The 25,587-nt window shown below is 46.4% G+C and overlaps 1 protein-coding gene across 2 annotated transcripts in view; it reads left to right on the top strand.

Annotated features, from left to right (window-relative positions):
- Dock1 (dedicator of cytokinesis 1) overlaps positions 1-25,587 on the top strand; it is a 514,664-nt gene that overhangs the window by 461,816 nt on the left and 27,261 nt on the right. For both annotated transcript variants that reach the window (XM_028868987.2, XM_028868996.2), the window contains exons 39-46: positions 9,982-10,071; positions 10,850-10,954; positions 16,476-16,617; positions 16,742-16,820; positions 18,790-18,874; positions 22,504-22,590; positions 24,280-24,456; positions 25,340-25,423. In XM_028868987.2, coding sequence (XP_028724820.1) covers positions 9,982-10,071; positions 10,850-10,954; positions 16,476-16,617; positions 16,742-16,820; positions 18,790-18,874; positions 22,504-22,590; positions 24,280-24,456; positions 25,340-25,423 — 849 coding nt within the window. The remainder of the gene's footprint in view (positions 1-9,981; positions 10,072-10,849; positions 10,955-16,475; positions 16,618-16,741; positions 16,821-18,789; positions 18,875-22,503; positions 22,591-24,279; positions 24,457-25,339; positions 25,424-25,587) is intronic.

Raw genomic sequence — 25,587 nt, 5'->3', positions numbered from 1 at the left:
ATGGACTGCAAACCACAGGGTGAAATGAAACCTTCCTCCCCATGTTGCTCTTGGCCAGAGTGTTTATCACAGTGACGGAAGGTAACTCGGGCACCTCTCCTAAAAGAATTGGAATAAGACAAGCAGCCAAGGCCATTGCTGAGGACTAAGGATTTTGATGTTTATGGGGGCCAGAGACACACCTGTCCTCCCTTCACCCTGAACTTAAGTTATAAAATAGTCACAATTGGATCACAGGTGATAGTCAGCCTGTGATGTATCCATTGGGAACATGAAGGAGGGTCATGGTCAAGAAGAAGCCCCTCAGAGAAGGTTGGCACCAGCAAGAGGAAACAACTTGCAAACGTTGAGTTGGGCAGGATTTGTCTGTGCTGTCCGGGACTGAATCACAGACCACGTTTGGGCCACAGGGCCTTTCAGTGCAGGCAGTCCAAGCTGAGGTATGTCAGCAGTATGCAGTTCACACTGTAGCTCTGGGACTTACTTTGTATGCACATATGTGCCATGTGTGTAAAGGTCAAAGGTCAGCCTAGATAGTGTTCCTCACAGGAGGCAGTCCATCATGTTTTTTGAAACAGCGTCTCTCACCAAACTAGAACTTACCAGTTTGACTAGACTGGCTACCCAGGAAGCACCTGTCTCAACTTCCCCAGGCCTAGGATTACATGTACACAGCACCACATCCAGTTTTATTGGTTGTGGGGCTCATGTGAGTTCATGGGAATCTGAGTCAGGTCCTCATGCTTTTGTGTCAGGTACTTTACCAAATAAATAAGTATTTTTATAGGTTAGATTGTATCCTCCCAAAATCTGTATGTGAAAACTGTTCCTGGGAGCTTAGAATGTGAGCGGACTGGAAACAGTGTCTTCTAAGTGCTAACTAAGGCAAATTGAGATCATTAGGATAGATGCTAGTCCAGTCTGCTTGCCATCCTCATCAAAAAGAAGACTGGGACTCCGCATCCACAGAAGGACAACCATGTGAAGACACAGACAGAAGGAAGCTTTGGTCTTGGACTTCGAGTCCCTAGTACTATGAGAAAATGAATTTTTTTTGCTCCAAGCATGTAGCGACAAACCAGTGCTCTGTTACAGCAGGCTTGGCACACAAGTATGAGTGTCAAGTATTTCTTTAACTTTTTTAGATTTATTATAATTTTTTTATATTCACTACTCATTGAATGGTATTTTAAGTATACCAGATATTACTAAAATTAATTTCATGTTTTCTAATGTCAAAAGTAGAACAGTTAAGGTCACATACATAGCCATAGAGCACCTCCATCCAGTCCTGATGAGAAACCAAAGTTTACTGCATGTCCTTTGGGGCCATGGCAAGCAGTCAGAACCACATGTGTGCCCATGAGTATGTATTTTCTACACTTTAGAGTACTTGAAAAGCTGAAAACGGTCTTAAAGAATTATAAAATGGCGCAGGCTGGAGAGATGGCTCAGTGGTTAAGAGCACTGGCTGCTCTTCCTGAGCACCTGGGTTCAATTCCCAGCACCCACATGACAATTCACAACTGTCTATAACTCCAGTTCCAGAGGATCTGATACCCTCATACAGACATGCATGCAAGCAAAATACCAATGCACATAAGATAAGAATAAATAAATCGTTAAAATGTAAAAACAATAATTAGAAAATGGGCTGGACTTGCTGGTGCATGCCCTGTTGTCTCAGTAGTTGGTAGGTGGGGGCTGGAGAATCCAGAGCTTGAGTTCTGGGCTACGCAGGAAGACCATGTGTCAAGAAGATGGAGGAGGAGACTAAAGACATAAACTATAAAATTTATGTCAGAAGGGTATGAAAAGAAATCATAGCATGCACCAAAATGAGATGATTTTCTTCTCTTGTACCCCAATATCTGTCATTCTGAAACAGCTGTCTTTAGTATTAGAGAATTTGGGGGGTTGAGTGAGCTGGGGTACTCACTGGGCCTGCAGAACAAGGACAAGGCAGAGGCTAAGGAAAAAGGAGAGGCTGATGCAGACCACTGTGACAGTGACTAGCAGCCAAGAAACTCAGCACCAGGGCTGGGAAGATGAAATGGGTGGTGAGATGTTTGCACACAACCCCAAGGACCTGAGTTCCATCCGCAGCATGCAGGTAAAAAGCATGGGGCAATTCCACAGCTATAATCTCAGCACTGGGGAAGAGCGCCCAGGAGGATCCCCTCGGCTTCCTGGCAGGCCAGTCCACCAAAATGGGAAAGCTCCAGGTTCAGTGAGAGACCCTATCTCAAAAACAAAAACCAGGGTGGAGAGCCAGAGGAAGATTCCTGACCCTGGCCTCTGGCCTCCACACACACATACGTGCCCATGTGCTTTCACACACATGGAATGCTATGTTATTTTGTTGAATGTGTTGGCCTTTCCTGGAACGGCACTGTTTTATTATTTGGATTGAGAAGTGTGCCCTTCCATGGTATATCTGCCTATGCTTACCAGAGTCCATCATGATCAGTTGTTATTTCCTTGACTTGTAAGGACCAGTTGCATTGTCTCCTGGAGAGCTGCATTCTTGTCTACCTCAGGCTCCTGTCACCCACCGACTGCTCTTAGTTCCTGCCTCCATGTTCCACCAAGTTCTGCCTTGGGCATTGGACAAGTTTCTTTGCTCCCTGCTCTGAGTGAGCACCTAACAAATGGCCACTTAAGGGAGGAAGGACTTATTTTGTATTACAGCTTAAGAAAGACTACAGTCCAACATGGTAGGGAAGGCTCAGCCGCAGCATAAGGTCATGCTGCATCTCCTACACCCAAAGTCAGGAAGCAGAGGGAAGACCGGAAGTGAATCTAAGCTAGCAAACCTCAAGGCCCACACTCAGTGACTCACTTCCTCAATTGCTTCATAAAACAGTGCCACCATCTGGAGGCCACTTGAGCCTCCGGGGGACTGTATTAGTCAGGGCCCTCTAGACGAACAGAACCAATAGGATGAACATATACTAGTAGGGGGCTTATTAGATTGGCTTCAGAGTGTGTTCAGAGTAGTCCAGCAATGCCATTCTCATACCAGAGAAGCTGAGAGGCCAGTAGTTGCTCGGCAGATAAGGCTGGATACCTAAAGAGCCACTAATCTTCAGTTCACATTAGAAGCCCAGAGAAGCTGGTTCCAGTATCAGGGAAGGAATTAGCAGCAGCAGCAGCAGCAGTAGCAACAGGGTGGATGAGCTCACCAGTGGGACTGAAGGTCAGTGGAAGGAAAAAGGCAATGCTTGCTTTCTTCCCTGTGTTTTTCAGTCTGACACGCAATCCCTCACAGACCCGCCCACAGGCCAACCTGATGTAACCATCAACCCGTGGAGGCCAGAGGACACCTTGTAGGAGCGGGTTCTCTCCTACTACCATGTGGGTTCCAGGGTCAGACTTTTGTCCTTAATTTGACAGCAAGGGCTTCCATCCACAGAGCTATGTCACCGCCCCTAGTGTGTTTTTAGAGCAGCTGAGATTTATTGCAAAACTGGGCAGAAAGTGCGGAGTTTTCATTATCCCCTGCCCGACACCCCAGGGCTCCGGAGTGTCAACACAGTCACTTTTTCGCAACTGAGTCCCCTCTGGCCACTGCTGGAGCAGCAAATACCTTGGGATTGAAGAGGCTCCATCACTTAGGCATTCCATGAAGTTCCTCATACAATTGCTTGATCATGCTGCTTCTTCAGGCGACCGTTGAGTCTTGGGGAGGCCTCAAATGCATAACTCTTCTTCCCCACACCTGACACCCTGTCAGATCAGCCCTGCCCCATCAGCCCCCCAACAACTGCACTACCCTTTGCACCAGCGTTACACCCAGCCCCTTATGCACTCAAGAAGAGGTTGCTAATGGGACAAAGGTGGATCCTCACAAGAGAAGGGCTGGCCATTTCTATATAGAGTCCTATTAGTCTGCTAAAAGCACCCACCTTCAGTCTGAGTGATGGCAGCAGCTTATTGGGTGGATCAGCAGACAAGCATGCAGGAGGACATGACACAGATGAGATTTGCCAACCGCACTCACGACCCAGGCTCAGCCCTGCTCATGTCTGAGCATGTGTGCATGCATGCTTATAACCATTTAAACCTCAAGCTTTGTTTGATCTTGCACTTGAAATGCATTTAAAATTTTTATTACATTTATTCATTTGTGTGCATATGTGTGTATACATAAAATAGATAAAATATAATAAAAATATCTTAAAATTATTTTTAATAGAGTGATAAGATTGAAGCTAAATGATACCTCGGTCTCACCAAACTATGGTTCAAGCATAGCCCCATGGACATAGTTTGTCAGCTTTTGTCTGGTTTTTCTTGCACTTAAGGAGACCTTCACTCTATGCTTACTAGATAAACATGGCATAAACCCTTGAGCTGATGCACTGTCGGGGCTTTGGGTGGTAACCCCGGGGAGGTTGGGCTCAAAGCATCCCAGACAGTGTGACTTGTAACTGTGTTGCTGGTGGACCGGAAGGAAGGCCCTGTTCTCGGGTCCACAGCTGTATCCTGTGTGCAGGGAAACCCTGGCCATCGGAGTGGGCTGAGGTCAAATTCTAGGAAAGCTTCTCTCTCTACCTGGTGCCATGATGCCAACAAGGGCAACAGGAATTTTTGCCCTTTTATATTGGGCGCTCCAGCTGCTAAATTATGACCTGTTAGCTTTCTGTGTTTCCCCCATACAAAATGACTTTTCTATTTTTGCTTTTCTTCCATTCTTTAGTGTTTTGAATGACTTTTGGCCTAGCTCTTGGCGTCTTAATCTTTCCCTTTCTCTCCACAAAATGTCATTTCCATTCACTCTCGTCTTCATTCTCCAACATTTCTTCCTTCCTTGGCCCAACAATTACTGCAGACTCCTTTCCTGCTCCATTTTTACCCCCACCTGGGCCTCTCCCTGCAAAAACCCTCTGTTCAGCTTTATCAGGGAGGCAAGTGCTCTTTTCTGAAGCTGCTCCAAATTGTCTGTCTTATTGTGTTTGGCTGAGGCCTAGTAATTTTCAATAAAGCCCTTAATCCGAGTACTTCACTGAAAATTACCAGGCTTCTCTGTGGAGGACGAGAGTTGAAAATAGCAGCCATGCTATTGGGAGAATCTAGAGGATGGGCGCTGCTCCTCGCCCAGGTGGCTGTGACTCTGAGTGGCTGAAGCCCAGACCCCGTCGGCCATTAACAAAGACAATACGTAATTTGTGGCCCAGATGATATGTGGAGCTACAACTGTTTTCAACTGGAGTTCTATTTCTTCTTTAAAATAAGATCTCGTTGATGAAGATCACACTTTACCTTGTGCCAAGCTTGGGGTGGGGAGTTTGTGGGAAACAAAGCACATGCAGCCTGCATCATCTTGTGAGCTGTAAATAGAAGTTCAGAGATGTGTTTCCATTTTTGGCGAGCTGGTTGGACTTTGTTTCTAAGTAGGGTAACGTTTTCACATCCTGTGACGTCCCCTTTTTGAAGGCTGTGGGTAAGCCTTGTGGAACCCTGCCCTAAGCTCATGTTCATGCTCTGCAAGCTCTCGGGGTGAGCCAGACTCTGGCTCATCAGACCAAACCTGTGTTGAATATTCAGGTCTCTTAGGTTCTTGGTGATTTGATGCTATTAAAAGGAATTCTTTTTTGTTAAAGCATTAGGATCAAGAACGATGCTGTGTAGGAAGTTTTTCCACTAACAAGCCTACTGTGTGCCACAGGCCACTCGGCACCCTGATGGACACAGTTAGACTCAAGGGATTCATGGCTAGCATCAGACTTCCCTAAGAGTGGATAAATAACAAAACTTTCCTCGAGCCTGTCACACAGGTGGACATGGGTAGATCTACTTCACATGTGCAAACATTCCCTGGTTCAGATTTGGAGACTAGAGATGCTCATTGAACATGAGGGCCTCCTGCTGGTCCTGGGCCACTTGGTCCCTCTGGTGCAGAGGGACCTCAAGCAAAGCTGTGGCCTCTTCCACACCGTTGATCCTCATCCATTAAACACCAGAAAGCTGTGTGGGACTCTGGAAATTCAGGAGGTAATTGAGTGTGACTCTTCCCAATAACTGCCAGGGAAAACGGATGAGCAGTAGAAAAATGGCCGAAAGTCAAGCTTCACATAAAACACCTTTGCTAGTGAGCTGTTCACAGCTGGTAAGTGTGGCCCGTGGGAGTCCTGGTGAGTTGGCCATGTTAAGGACAGGTGACACCTGTCTCTGGTGACACCTGTCTCATCATCTGCAGCTGCTGCTCCACCTCCCTGGAGGGTCTGCATCCTTGTCATCCTCTTCATGTCTGCCTGTGAGAAATCAATATTTGATATTTTCTCTACCACCACTTTGGGGGAGAGGTGTTTTGCTCTGTTGCTCCCCGCCCCAACCCCTACTCTTATTCCCACCTGACAAGAGCCCCCATGTAACCTAGAGTTAGATGGGCAGTCAGCAAATCCCACTGATCCTCCAGTCTCCACTCCCTCACAGAGCTGGAGTTACAGTTCGGTGAGACCGTGCCAGGCTTTTTTATATGAATGCTGGGGATTTGAACTCAGCTCCTCCTGCTTGCGCATCAAGTGCTCTTACCTGCTGAACTGTCTGCCAAGTCCCATACTTGACTTTGTGTGAGGGTCCTGGGAATTGAACACATGCCGTCCTGCTTCTATGGCTGCCACCCACTTTCCTTATGGCACCAGCTCCCCAGCCTCCTCTGCTACCACTGCCATGACACTGAGGAAGGTGTTTCATCAGAAAAGGGCGTTTTCTGCAGGCAGGGCTCGAAAACAATGGGAGATCCTGAGACCAAGGTTCAGGAAGAAGGGAGAACCTTTCCTGCAGGGAAGAGCACAGAGGCCAAAGTGCCCCTCCGGATGCTAGCCAACAATTCCCCAGATGCCGGAAACTGGATTAAAGACCTCAGATCAGAAAATAAAGTTGTCTGCAAATCCGGGCATTTTCATTTGGAGCTGTTCAAGCCTGCTAAGCCTGTAGTTCTTGTAAGAATGGAGCTGATCCCGGGTTCAGTCACCAAAGGTCAAAGTGATTCTTTCTCAGAGACAATCTAAATCTAGATCGTATTGAATCTGCTTCCTCTGTGACGCTGAAATATTTTCCGAGGCATTCGTGTTGGAAGTATGAACTGCCCAGGCTCCCGGTAGAGCCCTGGTCCAATTAAAGATAGATGAAAATCTGCCCAGTGTGGAATCCTTTAACACAAGCGGAGGGGCATGGAAGGAGGTGTGCGTATTTATAGAAAATCTGATAGAAAACACAACCAGGAGACCTCAGGGTGAGCAGGATAAGATATTTACTCGAGACCTATATTTCTTTTAAAAACAATTACTTGGCTATGTATCTAAAGTACTTCATCTGTCATTTAGGATCAAGACAGATTAAGCTTTTGCTCAGGAGTGAATTAGAAGGCTGAAAACTCTGAGCAGCTAAGAGAAGGTATATTAGCTTGCAGAAACTAAAGAACAAACTGCTAAAGGAGACCTACAAGGAAAGGGAATGTTATCTTTGAAGTGCAAATATACTAAGGGAGACATGGGTCACTGGTGCCTAAAAGAAACATTACAGGGGAGAGTGTTCTTCAGGGAAGGAGAGCTCAGGCTTCAGAAGAGGACTTTAGAAGTCTAGAGAGGCAAGTGTGAGTACACAGAGAATATGAGATAACATCAGCCCAAAGGGAACAGGGGCGAAGTGTGGACCCCTAACACGGCGTTCCTGTCTCCTAGACTCCTCTTCAGACAGGTCGTCCTGTGTCTGAAGCCCACAAGCAACTTACTTTAACTTTGCTTTTCAAACTATTCAAAATACAACCATTAATTCGGAACTCCATTTTTTTTCCTTCCTCAAGAATACCAAGTGGTTTTGGACATAAATGCATAATACTCCTATCATCCCAGCACTTGAGAGGTAGAGGCAGAAGAATCAGTTCAACGTCACCCTCATCTGTATGGTGAATTGGAAGCTGGCCTGGGACTCCATGAGACTCTCTCTCAATACGCACAATGAGGCCAAGGGGAATAGTTTATAAAGTAGTGGTATGAAAAGAGTATCTCTGGCGGATGTAAGGATAGGAGTGCCCTGCAGTTAGTTGAGTGAGTCGCTAACACCCCAAACCTGTGGTGGGCCCATTCTAGCAGGCAGGATACTGCACTCTGTGACAGGAGTGTGCCGAGTGACGGCCGGGGAAGTGCTGGCATGTGACCTGCAAGAGTAAGAATGCAAGTCTCCTGTGCATCTGCTGTGTGACCTTGAGCAAGCTCCTTCCCTCTCTGACTCCCAGCTTCCCTGTCTGCAGCCTGGAAATGACATTCTCCTACCAGGTGGTTGGAGAGCTTGAACCAGGGAGCACAGTGGTGGGATATTGTGTAAGCTAGAAGCTGCTAAAAGACTCCGCTTTTCTGCCACTCCCACCAGATCATCTAGGCCAGCGGCTCTCAACCTTCCTGATGCTGCGACCCTTTAATACAGTTCCTCAGGTTGTGGTGACCCCCAACCATAACATTGCTGTGTTGCTACTTCATAACTGTAATTATGATACTGTTATGAATTATAATGTAAATATCTGATATGCAGGATATCTGATATGTGACACACACATACCCCAAAGGGGTCTGGACCCACAGGTTAAGATCTATGCCCCTTGTCAAGGAGGGGCTGTCCCCAGTAGGTCTTGGTCTTTTTCTAGCTATTAGTGGGCAGGAATGTGTAGCTCCCATGAGGTGTGATCCCCTGGGAACAGCAGCACTGTGGAAATGTAGACATTTGAGGCTAGGATTACAGTTTGTTGAGAACTGCCTGAGCTTTGTCGTTTCCTATCAACCTTCAGTTCTGTGCACTGAGCCTTGAGGAGCAGGTGGTAAATGCCCTCAAATTTCATATGAGTGACACCCAGCCCTTGCCCTTGGGGGAATACAGTCTGGGTAGGGAAGACAAGCATGTTCCAGTTTTAATACACTAGAGAAAGTTCTGGGTCACCGAAGTCCAAAGGAAAAGAGTCGGCAGCAATTGGGAGGCGTCTTAGGGGAACTTCAACATCCAAATCCACCCATGCTTCTCAATCCTCCTAGTTTACCTTTCCCGAGGGAAATCCAGGCCTAGCATCAAAGTCCTGCATGTCAAAAGTTTATCCACACTTTAAAAAAATAAATGCTAACGGCGATCATGATGATGATGATAAGGGGCTGAGGAGATGGCACATCTGTTAAGAGTGTGTCCTGTTCTTGCGGAGTCCCAAGTTCAGTTCCCAGCACCAACACTGGGTACCCCTCACAACAACTTATATCTCCAGCTTTAGTGGGTTTCATCACCTCTCACCTCAGAGGGCACTGGTACACACACACACACACACACACACACACACACACACACACACACACACACACACACGAATAAAATAAGTAAAAGTTTATCCATGTTTTTAAAGTAAGTTACTTGAAAAAGCACCTTTAAACTATTTGCCATAGGGAAGGTCCCTTTTCAGATACTGGCAGGATTTGAAAAATCTGAGAAGGAGGAGGTCATCTGCAAAAAGCAAGCATTCTGGAGCTTTGAATGGACGTTTCTGGCAGTGTGCATTCTGGAACATGACAGCTATGCAATGGGGACATTTGGGAAGTGGCCACGTAGTAGATGTTCCTAGCAATGTGTCTTCACCCTGTGGTGTCTTTTCCCTGGCTCCAAGGCTGTCCTGACAGATGGTCCTTGGCGGCCAGTACTGGCTGCTGCAGAGTGAGGACAGGTGATGAGGGGCCAGTTCCACCATGCCGTGGGAAGAGCTGGTGTGATGGATGAGCCTGGGGTTGAGCGGTTTAGTCAAGACTGCAGGGCCTGAGCCACAGGCCGGAACCTCTAGAAAACACTTGTATACTTACTGCCTGATCACCCCACCCCATCCCACCCTGCAGTGTGCCTGTTAATCCAGCAGATCTCTAGGTGTCTCATTGTGAATAGTGATGCTACTGTTTGGCTGGATGCATGATTCATTCTTGGATCTCTCTGTTTTATCTATGTCCCTCACAGATGTGGGAGGAGGCCATTGCCCTGGGCAAGGAACTTGCAGAACAGTACGAAACGGAGATGTTTGATTATGAACAGCTGAGTGAATTGCTGGTAAGCCTTCGCTTTTGGATTGGTTTGGTTTTTCCTAGATTTTCTCATTTCAGCATTCACATCGGGATCCACCTCAGATGTTCTCCTGGCTTTGCCTAGCTCCCTCTTTGTCATCTTGGGAAATGGTTGTCCTTTATCTGCTGGTTGATTCCAGCCCATGAGCATTCACTTTTTATTCTCAAATAGGCCAAGACGTTAAAACTTCCATTAGTGACGCATTACAGACTCTGACATTCTAAGTACAGGGGTCTTGACAGCCCAGAGTCTCTGAGAGTTTCAACTAGTGTAAAGCCCTCACCTTTTCCGTGAGAGGAGGTGGACAGGTGGTGGCCAGAGCCTTGTCATGCCAGGGCATCCTCTAAGTTATCAGTCGCTGCCTTCTCAGCCATGCTTTTTTGTGCACAGCAGACCATGTTTATGATGGAATATTTGTATGTAATTTAAAGCAGAGTAATTCTGTTCTTCAAATTCTCCCAGTATCTGATCTGTATCCTTAAAAAAAAAACAAACAAAAAAAAAAACCAAAAAACAAAAAAAAAAAACAGCAAAAACACTAAGAGTGAAGGAAAATCATCCCCTTGGATTACTGAAAATACCCCCAAATCACAACTAGTGACCAAATGTGGCTCATTTATGATACCTTGCTGGACAGTATGAAAAATGTCAAAACTACCAGATTCTTCCAGGGGCAGGCCTCAGGACCCCAGGAAGAATCCAGAAGGGTAGATGCTCCAATTCTCTGCTCAGCCCTGAAATGAGTTTTCATTTTTCCCTCCAGAAAAAGCAGGCACAATTTTATGAGAACATCGTCAAGGTGATAAGACCCAAGCCAGACTATTTTGCTGTTGGTTACTATGGGCAAGGATTCCCTTCGTTCCTTCGGGTAAGTTTGAGTCTTCTTGCTGTGAGCGAAGTCACTCACTCAGCAGAGAGACCCCTTCCAGTCCTGGTGTTTGGCCCAGCAAAGTCCTATGCTGACTCTAGGGTGCCAGAGAGAAGGACCAAGAATATTTGCTTTAATTATATGAGGATTCTGGTTACATATGCACTTTTTGTGTGATTTTTTTTTTCTGAAAGAACTCTCCTCAGAGATTTATATTTGTGTTTAATTGTGTCAATGTATACATAGCAAGCTGGGGAGATGGCTCCGTGGGCAAAGCACTTGCCACAAGTCTGAGGACCTAAGATCTCCAGAACCTACATAAAGTCAAACTCAATGGCACTCATCTACAATGCCAGCACTCCTCCCAAAAGATAGGATATGGAGACAGGAGACTCTGGAAGCTCATGGGCTAGCGAATCTGGTATATACAGCAGTAAACAACAAAGGGACCCCACCTCAAACAAGGTCCAGGACATTAACCAACACCCAAGGCTCCTCTCACCTCCAAATACGCTCTATGCACACACATTTACACACAAACATGCATACACATAAACATACACATAATATAATTTACCGTTTGGGGCATTTTTAGTTGTGTATTTTTCAGTGGCATAAACACACACACACACACACACACACACACACACACACACAGACCATCACCACCATCTAGTTCCAGAATTGCCTCAACTTATGAAACTAGAACTTGGGCCCAGAGAGATAGCAGTTATGAGTGCTTGCTGATCTTCCAGGAGACCTGAGTTTGGTTCCCACACCCAGCTGAGGTGGCTCAAACCACCTGTAACTCCAGCTCCAGGGGTTCAGCTATCTTCCTCTGGCCTCCACAGGCACAATCATACACACACACATACACACATGTATGTATGTATGTATGTATATATATGTATATATATATATGGTGTGTGTATGTATATATGTGTGTATATATACATGCATGTGCGTATGTATACATATATTATGTGTATATATCTATATGTATGTATGTATGTATCTTTTAAAAAAATAACTAAAACTCCATACCTCTTAGCAATAGTACCCCATTTCTTTACTCCCAGCTTAAGGACCTAGCATTGTTCTGTCTGTCCCTGGGAGTCAACCACCCTAGTTATAACTTGGGTCATACTGTGTTTGGCCTTTTGTGTCTTACTTGCACTGTGCATGATAGCATCAAGGTTTATCCATGTTGTAGCATGCATCATAACTTAAGTCCTTTTCAAAGTAGGGTTCTATTGTATGGACATACCATACTTTATCCATTCACCCATTGATGGACATTTGAGTTATTTCCACCTTTTAACTAAATGAGAATAATGATGCTGTGAACATACAAAATTTTAATTTTATGAGAAATTGGAAGTGAGTTTTCACAACCACAATGTTTGAAACTGAATCCGCCTCTTCCCTGGAAAAGCAGAGTGTTGTTGCACATAACCAGAGCAATAGCTGTTGTTGTTATTTCTGCTCTTTTGGGGGACCCGCCACCCAGCTCCCAAATAAACTACACACAGAGGCTTATTCTTACTTATGAATGGCTTGCCTTAGCTTGGCTTGTTGCTTGCCAGCTTTCCTTAACTTAAATTATCTCATCTACCTTTTGCCACTGTGTCTCTTACTTCTGTAAATCTTACTCTTACTCTGTGACTTGCTGTGAATCTGGGGGGCTGGCCCCTGGTGTCCTCCTCCTTCTCTGCCTACTTCTTGTTCCCCCTCTTAGGTTTCTCCCTCTATATCTTCTCTCTGACTGCCAGTCCTGCCTATTCCTTTCTCCTGTCTTGATATTGGCCATTCAGCTCTTTATTAGGCCATCAGGTGTTTTAGACAGCTTCACAGAGTTAAACAAATGCAACATAAACAAAAGTAACACACCTTAAAATAATACTCTACAACAAATAACATGGTGCACTTTTAGGCAAGCATTTCCCAATATCCAGGTGAGGATGGAATCTGTAAATAAATGTTGGCCGACCAATGAGTCAAATTTGCTTACAGTTCTGAAGAAGACATTCTTGGTCTTGATTTCCCTGTCTCGTGACATGTTTCTATGACTGTTATATGCATCAGGAAAAGATCCTACCTCAGATACACAACCTGAAAAAGGACAGCCAAGGTTGATATATGACTTCTACATGCCAGTACACGCATGGGTACCCCACACATACACATACACACATGCACATACAAAATACATACACCAAAAAAGGCATGTATTAAAAGTTGCCCAATTTTACAAAAACTTTAGTGTCTTTCTGTGTGCCCCAACATGTATGTGGCCCAGGGAAGAGAGAGGCCAACCTTGGGCCGGGCACACTCCTGCTCATGGGTATTAGAGTGTGGGCCCCAGGCACAGAATCCCCCTGTGATACCAACCATGGATGTAGTTATCTAACTCCAGCTGCGAGGCAGCAGCCTGCCTGAGCGTGTGATGAAATGCCCCCAGGGAGGCTTGCTGCAATACAGTCTCAAGCACTGGCTCCTGCAGACTCCAGGGACCGTCCTGGGTCACTTCCACCATCAAAGGACAAAATGTGAAGTAAGAATAAAGAGTTTAACGTGCTTGATTAATATTGAGCTGGCTTTCCCGACACACCTGAATAACTCTGTCGGGCTGCAGCAATATATTCATTACGCTTCACAGATCGCCTGGCAGGGGTCAGTCTGACAATGACATTACCAGTTACCAAAAAGTGGGCGGAATGTTTAGCAACTTCCCGCTGCCGAGAGAGCAGCCGCTGAGCTATCTCGCTGGCCCCTTGGCACTGTTTCTCTCCATAAATCGAGCTCATTGCTTTTTTGCATTCTTATTAATATTTATAATTCTCACAAGGAATAAATATCGTTGACTGTACGTACATTTCCCCCTCGTTTTCGTGTTTGGAAGGACTACTGCAGAATGCAAAGTAGTGGACGTTTCTGGAAAATACTATTAGTGTTTTCGTCTATAACTCTAGTGTTTTTCTATTAAAGCCTTTATGTATTTTTATTATTGTGCCTTCTTTGAGGGTAAAGCTTAATAAATGCATGCTACTTTCTGAGTGGTCTGCTCTCTAGTAAATCTCTGCCTTCCTGAGATGTCTGGCTTCCTAGAGCCTCACAGGAGGCCCAGACTCTGTATTTATATTTCTAATTAAGACTACATATTACTTTGCTTTCTGCTTGACATTTTTCTTCCAGAAAAAAAATAGGACTTTTTTTTTTTTTCTTCCATAGTGATACTTCAAGCCATAGCTAAGTGCAAAGCGGGGAGGAGGGGAATATCCAAACCTTAAACTGTTACTTTCTTAGTAATTTGTTAAACTGCAGAATAAATTGAGATTTGAAAGGGGGATTGTTCAGATCTGTTTGGACTGCTGTAACAAAACACCCTAGACTGGGTAATTTATAAACAACAAAAATTTATTGCTCACAGATCTGGAGGCTGGAAAGTCTAGGCTCAAGGGACCAATAGATTCCGTGTCTGAGGAGGCCCTCTAGGGTAGGAGGAAAAACCTTCTGAGACCTTTGTGGATCTGGTCGCTTCCCAGCGCCCACACCCACTCAGCTGCCATTGCCTTGGTAACTCTGTTTCAGTGCGTAAAGGGTAGAAGGGTGGCAGGGGCACTCAGGCCGCAGCAGGGGTGGTTAATTGCGCGTCCTCGGAGTCTCCCCTTCTCTCCGTGGAAATGTGTTAATTAGGTGAGTTTTGGCTTATGGCTGAGTCGACACAGATCTAAGAGTGTGTAGCAAAATGCTGTCCCTCTGTCTCTTTCTTGCACCTCTTTCTCTGTCTCCCTCCTTCTCACTGCCAGCAACCTTTATCTGCCCACGGACAGCCACTAATAAGCCAAGGCTGCACCTAGCATGATGAGCCGATGCAGAGACGTTTCTGAGTAGACAGAAGCAACAAAGGAGAGGACTAGGCGGGCGGAAGAGGCAGCAGCCTTCAAATGACAGTAGCAGTGTTCTGTGCTAGCCACTGACACCTGTGTGCAACTCAGCGGACACACACAACACTCTGGTCCTTGAAGCACTCCGTTACACGTCTCAGGACCCTTCCTTCCAGATGCACAAGGAGCGACTGCCTCAAGCCCTCCTAGAGAAGTCCTCCACAGTGTAGCCTGTGTAAGGAGAGCGCCCATCCACCGAAGCCCACACCAGAGTCACCTGGCCCTTGATAACAGCTTCCGGTGAAATCTAGATTGGAGAATGTTACTTAGAAATGACAAATGTCAGCCCTGTGTAGACTTTGTCATTGCTGAGTAAGGATCATAGAGGGCTCCTCCTGCCAGAAGGAAGTCCTACTTTCCACTCGTCCCCAGCCTCCAGGCTTCAGGGAGGCCAGGAACTCAGGGTCTTCCTGGTTGGCCTGCTTCTTTTTACCTCCATCTCTGCTGATCTCCATGTGACACCCAGGAGTCGGGTCCTGCTCTGAGGACCTCTCCTTAGTCCCCTGCAGCGCTACCTTCTTTTGGGCAGGAAAAGATGACTTCTCGAGTCCTACAGGGGAGAGGCAGCCGCTGCTGGCCGCTAGATTCTCATGCAGGCTCTTTGCTGTGCCTGGGAACCCAGTTAACATAGGACCCAATTCACATGAGAGAAGCTTAAAAATTAATTCATTTTACATATACACGGGGATTGTCGCAAGAGAGTGTGTCCCAGATATATGACCAGAGTTGATGCTTTTTTTTTTTTTTTTTTTTTTTTTTTGACAAAGAGCAATGAATTAAAAAAATAAAAGCAGGACAAACAGCTCTCTTGACAGGATAGTAACTTCTGGGGATGTTACTGAGAGAGACGGTGGGACAGGACACAGAAGCTGGGGAGGGCCTGGGTTGCTTTATGGCTGGTTATCCACGGTGTGATTGGGGTGGGGTGTGAAAGGCTCCCCAAGTAAGAATCCTTACTGCTTCCTTGAAAATGAACGTAGAGGCTGACAGGGGTGGTGGCGCGTGCCTTTAATCCCAGCATCTGGGAGGCAGAGGCAGGTGGCTGTCTACGAGTCTGGGGTCAGCCTGGCCTACATAGTGAGTTCCAGGACAGCCAGAGATACGTAATAGAGAGACCCTGTCTCCAAAAAAGAAAAGAAAAGGAGGAGGAAGAGGAGAGAAGAAAGTAGAGGTTGAGAGACCCTGTGGTGGTCACAGTTCCGTGGGGGGATTCATCTTTAACTATCACTTGTGGGCATCATTTCTCCTTGCACCATGTGGCTTCCAGGGATTGAACTCAAGCTGTCAGCCTTGGCTACAAGTGCCTTCACCTGCTAAGCCCTCTTGTTGGCCTCCTCCATAGTTTTTTTTAACTTGTTGTTATCGCTAAGAATGAAGCTCGTGGGGAGCGCTCAGCCGTATGTATTTGGGTGTTCTCGATTAGAGACTGCAGTTGCAAGTTATTCTTAAATGCAGTGACTTAAAAAGGAAAAAGGAAAAGAAAAAAGGAAACAAAGCTGTCAAACATGTTTTTGAAGACCAGCACTCTTGTGTGTGAACCTGTGGCGTTAGTTAACAGAGGTCATTGTTTCCAGGGGAAAGTATTCATTTACCGAGGAAAGGAATATGAGCGACGGGAAGACTTTGAAGCTCGGCTATTAACTCAGTTTCCAAATGCTGAGAAAATGAAGACGACGTCTCCACCAGGCGATGACATTAAGACTTCTCCTGGCCAGTGTATCCTTTAAGACAGTGGGAGGGCCACTCCTGGGAACAGGTGATGGACAGGTGCCCTCAGGTGGCAGGGCTTCTCTTGGTTGGTATGTATGCTGTCATTTGGTCCTTAACTCTCCGCCCTCAGACATCCAGTGCTTCACAGTAAAGCCCAAGCTAGATTTGCCCCCAAAATTTCACCGGCCAGTGTCTGAACAGATTGTAAGGTAACCATGCCAGCTTTCTTAACAATAGGAGGTGGCAAGATGCCAACAATGGGTCTCTTGCTAAGAATTCTGCCTTTTTAATGTGTGAACTTTAACCTTTGAAGAACATCCTGGATTTTTTTTTTCTACCTTCTCCCAAGAACAAGGGAAGGTAATGATTTCTGGCACCCACAAAAAGAGAAAGAAAGTAATTAGAGGGGTACATAGAAGATTCCTCCCCCAGGGTCTGGAAAGGATGAAAGCCAGGAGGAAAAAGGTAGTAGCCCTTGGGTCTCCTTAGAGATCACACATTCAGGATAGAATCCCTAACAGTGCTCAGACCCCTCCCTGCCCCTGCCCTGTGCGGATGTGGACTCTGCCTTTTATGAACAGAGATCACAGTATTTGCTCCATATGAAATAGAAACCTTGTGCCCTAGGGTTAGAGGAATCGTTCCACTGGTAAAGCACTGACCTTACAAGCCCGAAGACTCAGTTCAATACCGAGAACCCACATTTAAAAACAAAAACAAAAAAACACCGGGCAGGATGCTTCATGCTTTAACCCAGCAATGGCCACTTGGGAAGCAAAGACAGGGGAATCCCTGTAAACTCCCTACTTGGCCAACAGCGCCTGCTTAGCAAAATTCCAGGCTATTGAGAAACCTGGTCTCAACCAAAACGTGGAAGGTTCCTGAAGGACCATTCCCAAGGCTGTCCTCTGACCTCCACATGCCCACGTTCACCTCCCCACACGTGTGCACCCGCACGTATGAACACACAAGACAGCATCATGCCATGGCATTTAAAACACACTTTTCCCCCCTTGGGATGAGATCACACACCTGTGCTGGGCTGCACCTGACTGACTGGGGGTGCAGCTCTGGAGAGTCAGCCTCTCTGTGGCTCTTTGATGTGGTGAGTTCTCTATTTGATCTCTGTCCTGGTGGGATCTGCAGCCTCTTTGATGCCTGCTCCTCCTCTGGTCTGTTTATGCGGCATCCTGCCGCAGCTCCGTGGGCCCTTGAGTCTTTCTTCACTATTGCCTTGGCGGTCATGGAAACAAACCAGGGCCGCCTGGCCATACCGAGTGTGTTCACAGAAATGCAGCGTTAGGCCAACAGAGAGTGACAGAGCCTCTCAGGTGGCACCATGTACATTCCTTCTTGGGGAGGATTAAATCATACACACACACATACACACACACACACACACACACACACACACACACACTCACTCTCTCTTCACAAGCACGAGCCCGCCTACCCCTTCCCTAAGGAAGACAGACAACAGGCTGTTTATGGCCCTGCACACCACTCTGGACATCTGCTAAATCTCTGTCTCAAAAGTCTGAAACTAGAGTGCACGATACCATTCTTTTTAAAAGATAACATATTGTCAATTTATCTAAAGTTAACTGTGAAATTATTCAGCTAGCTGGGGCAGAGGCAGGTGGATCTCTGGGACTTCAAGTAGCAAAGTACAGGCCAACCAGGACTACATAATGAAACTCTGTCTCAAAAAAAAAAAAAAAAGAAAATATATATATATATATATATATATATATATACACACACACACACACACACACACACACACCACACACATACATATACACATATCACTAAAATGACACATTATTGATTTTTTTTTTTTGCAATAGTGAACACACCTATTGAATCCATGGACCCTTTTTCTCTCCTTCACATCACCTTCCCAAGCCTTTGCCAGGTCCACCTGCATGCATCTCTTATTCAGCATCTCTTCTCCCCTGGACACTGGCAGAGACTCTCTTCAGTCTCTCTGCTACTGCCATCTCTCTTCAGGGACCCGCTGGCCAGTGAGCCAAGGCTGTGGCTTTAGATCAAGGTTGGGGATACTTCCTGAGATGTAGTACTGTGTTCTGAAGCCAACCACCCCACCCCCGCCAAGTCTAAAAGCCATCCAGCTGCTTTCAGGTTAAAAGTCTAATGATTTTTCTCTCTCTACAGTTTTTATAGGGTGAATGAGGTCCAGCGATTTGAATATTCTCGGCCCATCCGGAAAGGGGAGAAGAACCCAGACAACGAATTTGCGGTAATTAAAAATCAACACCTACCACACTGTGACAAAACTCAAAAATCCTCACCTATCCTCCCAGCCACAGAAGGACCTGGACAGCACATCCCCACAAGGCCATCACAGACAGTGTTAAATGTCTCTGTACCTTATATGCAGACAGCCTAAGCATCACACTGCAGATTGAGTAAAGCTGGTAGCATTTCACACAGCTTAGTGAGATCCCTGAGACACCTAGTAATGGACCAATGGCATTAAGGGCACTGGGTATTCCTTTCCAGTGAGTCTCAGTGCTCAGAACAGCAGAGGCTTATTTGGCCTTGGGTGACAATGACAGTCAGGTAAGGCCAGCACCAGGCTCCCTGGAGCTTATCCCACTGCCGCGGGGTTCCCACTGACCTTCTAGAGCGGGTGATCCTCTGTGGGGCCATGCCATCCATCTCTAGCCTAAACACAGTATCATCTCCCAGGTCATGACAACCAGTCACAGCTCTAGACCCTGCCAGATATTTCTTCCTTTTTATAGACATCGCATTGGCCCTGGAAATAGCAGCACACATCCATATACTCTTTTAGAAATTTTACATGTAGGGCTGGGAGATGGCTCAGTCAGTAATGTGCTTGCCATTACAAGCCTGAGGCCCTGGATTCCACCCCCCAAGCCCATGTCAAAAAGGCTAGGTGCGGTGATGCATACTTGGAACCCCAGCATCGAGATGACAGGGTATGGTCCCTGCAGCTCACTGGCCAGCCACTCTAACTTACTAGGCAAGCCCCCGGGTCTCAATGAGAGACCCTATGTCACAAAACAAGGTGACCAGTACCAGAGGAACCCAGCCAAGGTTGACCTCTACTCTCTACCTACACACACACACACACACACACACGCACGCACGCACGCACGCACGCACGCACGCACCCCCCATCACATTCAAAGAAACTGTACAATTGAATCTACTTAATGAACCCATATCAAAAGGCATCAGACAAGCCTTTCTTACTGGAACTCCTCCCCGCAGAATCCCACTTCAGACTTTTAGTGCAAAGAGACCTGAGCCCCTCAGTGACAGCAAGGACCAACTCTGCTAAAATAGCTTCCTTTTGTAGTCTAGAGGCCTTTGGGACACAGGAGGCCAAAGGTGAATATCACCCACACCTAATCTGAAGCTGACTTTGGAGCCCTCTGTCTGGGCTGCCTTGGGCAGGGGGACTTTCACCCTCCCTCTGCAGGAATCCTTGGGGCAAAACCTGAGTTTCCTTCACAGCTCCCAGGAGTCACCTTAGTGATGTCCCCTCTAGCCCCCATGCCAATGTCTTTGTGTGTTGACAGGAGTTTGGAGTGAGGTGACTCCTTGTTTCAAGGTAGAGGTTGGTTTCCTTGGCCAGTGCTAACATCCCAACCCTTTAGTGGCTGGTCCTTGCAGTGTGACTAGGGTCAGAGCCTAGGCACAGACAACCCGGACATCCATGCTAACAATAAATTAACAGCTTCTTGAGTATTTCTTTCACAAATCACAAACCATGCTGCTCTTTCTGCAGTGTCTGGGACCCAGGGATTTATCGACTTTCCCCCACCCCTCCCCCATCTTGCAGTATGTATATTCTTACACTGTAAGGAACAGACACATGGAGGCCAAGCCAAGTGCTGAAGAGTGCTCAGCGAGCTGGCAGCAGAGCTAAGAATAACCGAGACACCTGACATTTTGAGCTGTGCTAAGCCTCAGAGCTTGTCCTGCTTCTAGATGGCCCCAAAATCCCCCGATGGCCCCATTTGGGTCCTCACACATAGATGAAGCATTAAGAAGCCCTGGATTTAGCCCTTCACAGCCTGACAAAGGTTCAGGCTTCCAGAAAAGAGCGGAGTGATTTGCAGTAGTGAGAAGCCTGATCCTGGCCTCTTCTACAGGCTTCTAACTCCAAGGACAAATGCTAGGAAAATGGCCCTCTGAGGCCAAGAGCTATGCTCAGCATCTCTAAGCCTGACCGAGGGTGAAACTTCAGGAGTAAGGGCCATTGAGGAGGAGCCAGCCAAGATAGGGGGCCTGAGTTAAGAACTGACCACAAAGCCCAAGATAAACCCAGGGTATTCACAAGGGTATTGACACAAAGGGGAAAGTGGACAGGCTCTGAAAGTCTACCCTTTCTCTGGCAAGTCCTCAAGGACACAGGCAGAAGAACTTGGTCTAGGAGGAGAAGATCTGCCTGTGGCCCTGAAGCTCCTGAAGATCCTGTAGTTGCCTTGCTTTCCTCTAGAATCTCAGAAGAGAGGTTCTAAAGGCCAGGACAGCTTTCTGTAATTGCCACCCCATGAGTTGTTAGTTCTGAGAAGGTGGCTGTCTGGTGGCTTATAGTTTGCCCCTCTGCTAGAGCTATAGACCAACCATTAAAGAGGCATAGAATTAGTCTCATTGGTTTGAAAATATTTATTGCAGTGTGTGAGGTGCCACTTTATAAAGAATACATGTTGGAAAAGACTTCTATTTAAAATATACTAAGGGTGGAGGCTGTATCTTGGATGGTAGAATGCTTACCTAGAATTCACAAAGACTGATTCTCAGCATTGCATAAACTGACTGGGTATTGCGGTGCACACCTGTAATCCCAGCACTAAGGATCAGAAGTTCAAGTTTATCCTCAACTACCTACCAAATTTGGGCCAGCAAGGGATACATGAGATACTGTCTCAAAAGATGAAACAAAATGTGCACGTGAAAAGCCATAACAGTGGAAGAGAAGTCTTGAACAAAGGATGCCATAGTGTGTAGATCCTCAACAGTACTTTGTGGTACATGTCTCCCTTCTATTTCCACACTATGTTTCCATAGAATATAAACATAATAATTATGTTGTTTAATGATTTTATTAAAACACACGAGTGTAGGCAGAAGTTCTATCCCACAAGCCACTCTCAAATAACCATTCAGAGGTTTAATGTTGCTTAGTTGATAGCTCAGGCTTGTTACTAGCTAACTTTTATATTTTCAATTAACCCATATTTCTTATCCACCCTCTGTCATGTGGCTCATGGCTTGTTGGCTCGTTTTCAGCATGTCCTGCTTCCTCTGCATCTTCTGGTGTCTCCTCTGACTCCACCCTTCTTTTTTCCAGCATCCTTAGTTTGGTCGCCCCACCTATACTTCCTGCCTGGCTACCAAAGAGTCAGCTTTTTATTAATCCAATGCAAGTGACAAACCTTTACAGTGTACAAAAGGATTATTCCACAGCATTTAAAAAGTCGGTTTTAAGAAGCTTTGATTCTGGTGCATTTGTGCCTTTGAGTGCCTCTTGAACCCAAGGTAACACAAAACTCACTTGGACGCTTCCCCCAAACACACTAATTTAAGAGGGAACACCTATCATTCTGAGGTATTTACGTCACCTCTGTTAACCCACTACAATTCCATGCTGAACGCCAGAAAGACATGTTTAATAGGCAGGAAATACGGTGCTTTGATGATGAGTTATGAGTGTCAAGTAGAACACAGCTCCTAGGGTTCCCTCAGCACACACCTGTCCCATGTGAACACAGGCAGACCTTGTCCTGCTAGAAGACCCACATGCTTGGGTCATATAGATACCCAAGGGAACAGAGCCCCCTCCTACTGGCACCCCCCTCCTGATGTGTATTGTGTGGGCTCTTCTTACAGAATATGTGGATCGAGAGAACCATCTACACTACAGCCTACAAGCTGCCAGGAATTTTAAGGTGGTTTGAAGTCAAATCTGTCTTCATGGTAAGGAGTACCTGCCTTTCTCTCTCCCATTGTGTTTGGCACACCTCCTTGTCCTCAAGAGCCTTGTGATCATTGTGGCCTGTTACATGCTCCAGACCCTTCAGTACCTGCCACCATCCTGTGTGTACCTCAGAGCATCAATATCTCCCCGTCGTCTCCTGCATCTTCTTCCTAAAGCTGTGTGGCCACCCCAGGGCTAGCTGACAAGAAATCCTTTCCTTCTCACACATTAGTAATGTCATCTGTAGCTGCGTTGATAGTTCTTTCTCTTCACTAAATGGAGGAGACCATAAAGTACGTTTCCACTGACGTAAACATCCGACAAAATCTCTTCCTGGTAGTTTTGTTGCCATTCACATGACAAATAATGAGTAAAATTTACTCATTTCATGTGAGACTATATTCCTCCTTGGACATATTTTTTACAGACATGACGATTCCCATTTTATAAGCCACACTTTACCTTGCTATGGGACAGGGTTACTTTTGTTGTTTGGTTTTATTTATGAATGGGTATTTTACCTGTATATATGCCCTGTGTACAATGCCTGCTGAAGCCAAAAGAGAGGGTGTTGAATCCCTTGGGATTGGAGTTACAGGTAGTTGAGCCACCATGTGGATGCTCAGAATCAAACCCAGGTCCTCTGGAAGAGCAGCTAGCTCTCTTAACCACTGAGCCATCTCTAGCACTATGGGACAATTTTATTTACATGAAACTCACATTTACAGGGAGCTGCAGGATGGCTTCACTAACAGAGCTGTGCCATAGGTTTATTGCCAAGACCGAAATATATCAGGCCTATGACAACTGTCCATATAAAATGATCCAATAAAAACATAAGGATGCAGTAGCCCACATGGTAGAATATATCCTCTGTATGCACAAAGTCTTGGGTTCTATCCCCCGCACCACATACACCAGGTGTGGCAGTCCACGCCTGTAATCCTAGCACACAGGAGGATCAGAAGTTCCAATGTTATTTTCAGCTCTACGCTGAATGTGAAGCCAGCCTTGGCTACATGATATTCTGTCTCAAAAAACAAAAATAAACAAACAAAAAACTAATTACAATATGCTTTTGTTCGTGTATCTTCACTGGGCTGGTTCCCACCTCAGGAGATGGCTCCTGCCATTCAATTAACAGTGAGTCCCTGAAACACCTGGTGATTTGGCTGAAGGACTTGACTAAAGCTTGCCAATTTGGCTCTTCCCTTTTGTGTGCCCACCCCTCTCTTTGGCTTATGCCAATGAGAGCTCTGGGCCCTTGCGTGAACATGTATGTCCCTGCTCTACCAGACCTCTCCAGCCCACAACAGCCAAGATGGAGACCCCCACCCCTACTCAGAACCCTCAGGACCCCGTGGCTGCCCCTTTTGGGGACATGAGCACTTCCCACCCTGAAACCTTCAGTCTCTATCCCAAAGCCACCCACATGGACAGAAGGCAGTCAGGACATTAGCCAATGAGACAGACCATTTAGGGTGGCCAGGCTGAGATCTGGTGGGAAGCCAAGTTAAAGTCCTCCAGATAGATCTGCACTGACATGCACAAGACAACTGGATTTTCCTAAGTCCCAATGCCTGTATTTGCACAGAAACCAGGCGTTAGAAGGAAAATGTGCAGGAGGCCGGGGAGGTCTCACACTGCAATAGCTCGAAGTGATGCGCACCATGCTCTCTTCCCTGCAGGTAGAGATCAGCCCGCTGGAGAATGCCATTGAGACGATGCAGCTGACCAATGACAAGATCAGCAGTATGGTCCAGCAGCACCTGGATGACCCAGGCCTTCCCATCAACCCCCTGTCCATGCTCCTGAATGGCATTGTGGATCCCGCCGTCATGGGTGGCTTTGCCAACTATGAGAAGGCATGTGACATACCTGGGATGGACTGAGCATTCCCATACTCCATCCCTGGGACCCAGACACTATCCTGGAGAGTCATCTTCACTTCCCAGAACTCTTGGGGTCATTAAGGACCTAAAGATTTTATTCTGGAGATAAACAAGAGTCCAGATATTTACCCTAGACAGATGGCATGGGTACAGTGGAGGGGCCACTCACTGAGTTCTCTCCATAGTAGCTCAGTGGGAATGGGCAGAACTCGAAGATCGTGGGGTATGGGCTAAATCAGGTCTGCCCACCATAGCCCTGCCCATGTTTGCAAATGCTGGGGCTGCATGCATTTATTTACTCCTTGCCTGTGACAGTTTCCCTGATAGAGCAATGACATATTTGAGCCACTAAACAGAGGCCTATGTGGTCCACGAAACCAAAATCATTTGTCTGCTGGCCCTACACAAAAGAAACTTGTTGACACAGATCTAGACAGTGAAACCTGAGATCAAAAAGGTCTCCTAGTGAGCTGACAATGGTCATGGAACAAAAGTTAGCACCCCCTCCCCCAATGTCTGTGTCTTCCAGACAAATATTTGTCTGGCTGAACTCAATAGAGAAGAATATCAGCTATCAGGGTCAACTTCCAGGCTAAGAGGGCCATAGCTACTGCTACTCAATAGGACCAAGCAATCTAGATCAGCTGTGGCCTTTCTGGACTCCTGATGCCTATGTGCTCCTTGTATTGCTTTTGACCTTGGGTCCTGGGAAGAGTCCAACCCTGGGTCTATAGGGAGTGCCATATGAGATCTGTGGGACTGGGTTGTACATGGATCTCTTCACAAGGCTCCTGTGCGCAGTTGTGCAGTGGTGTGCTAGGCGATCACATGTGAACAGCTTTCCCTATCTCCACAGGCTTTCTTCACAGACCGATACCTGCAGGAGCATCCTGAGGCCCATGGGCAGATTGAGAGGCTCAAGGACCTGATAGCCTGGCAGGTTTGTATGGCTAGAAAAGGAAGATGGGTGACCTGGGCCCCTTCACACACATTCCTACCAGCATGGTGGCCTCTGGGTTAACACATTGGTAATGAGAAAGTCACTTAAACACTCAAAATATTCTGTTACTAATGAACAAGATCTGCTAGGAAACCTATGTGTAA

This window comes from Peromyscus leucopus, chromosome 1 (genome assembly GCF_004664715.2).
Source record: "Peromyscus leucopus breed LL Stock chromosome 1, UCI_PerLeu_2.1, whole genome shotgun sequence".
NCBI classification, from domain to species: domain Eukaryota; kingdom Metazoa; phylum Chordata; class Mammalia; order Rodentia; family Cricetidae; genus Peromyscus; species Peromyscus leucopus.
Note: the sequence above shows the minus strand (reverse complement) of the source record. Positions and strands in the feature narration are given on the sequence as shown.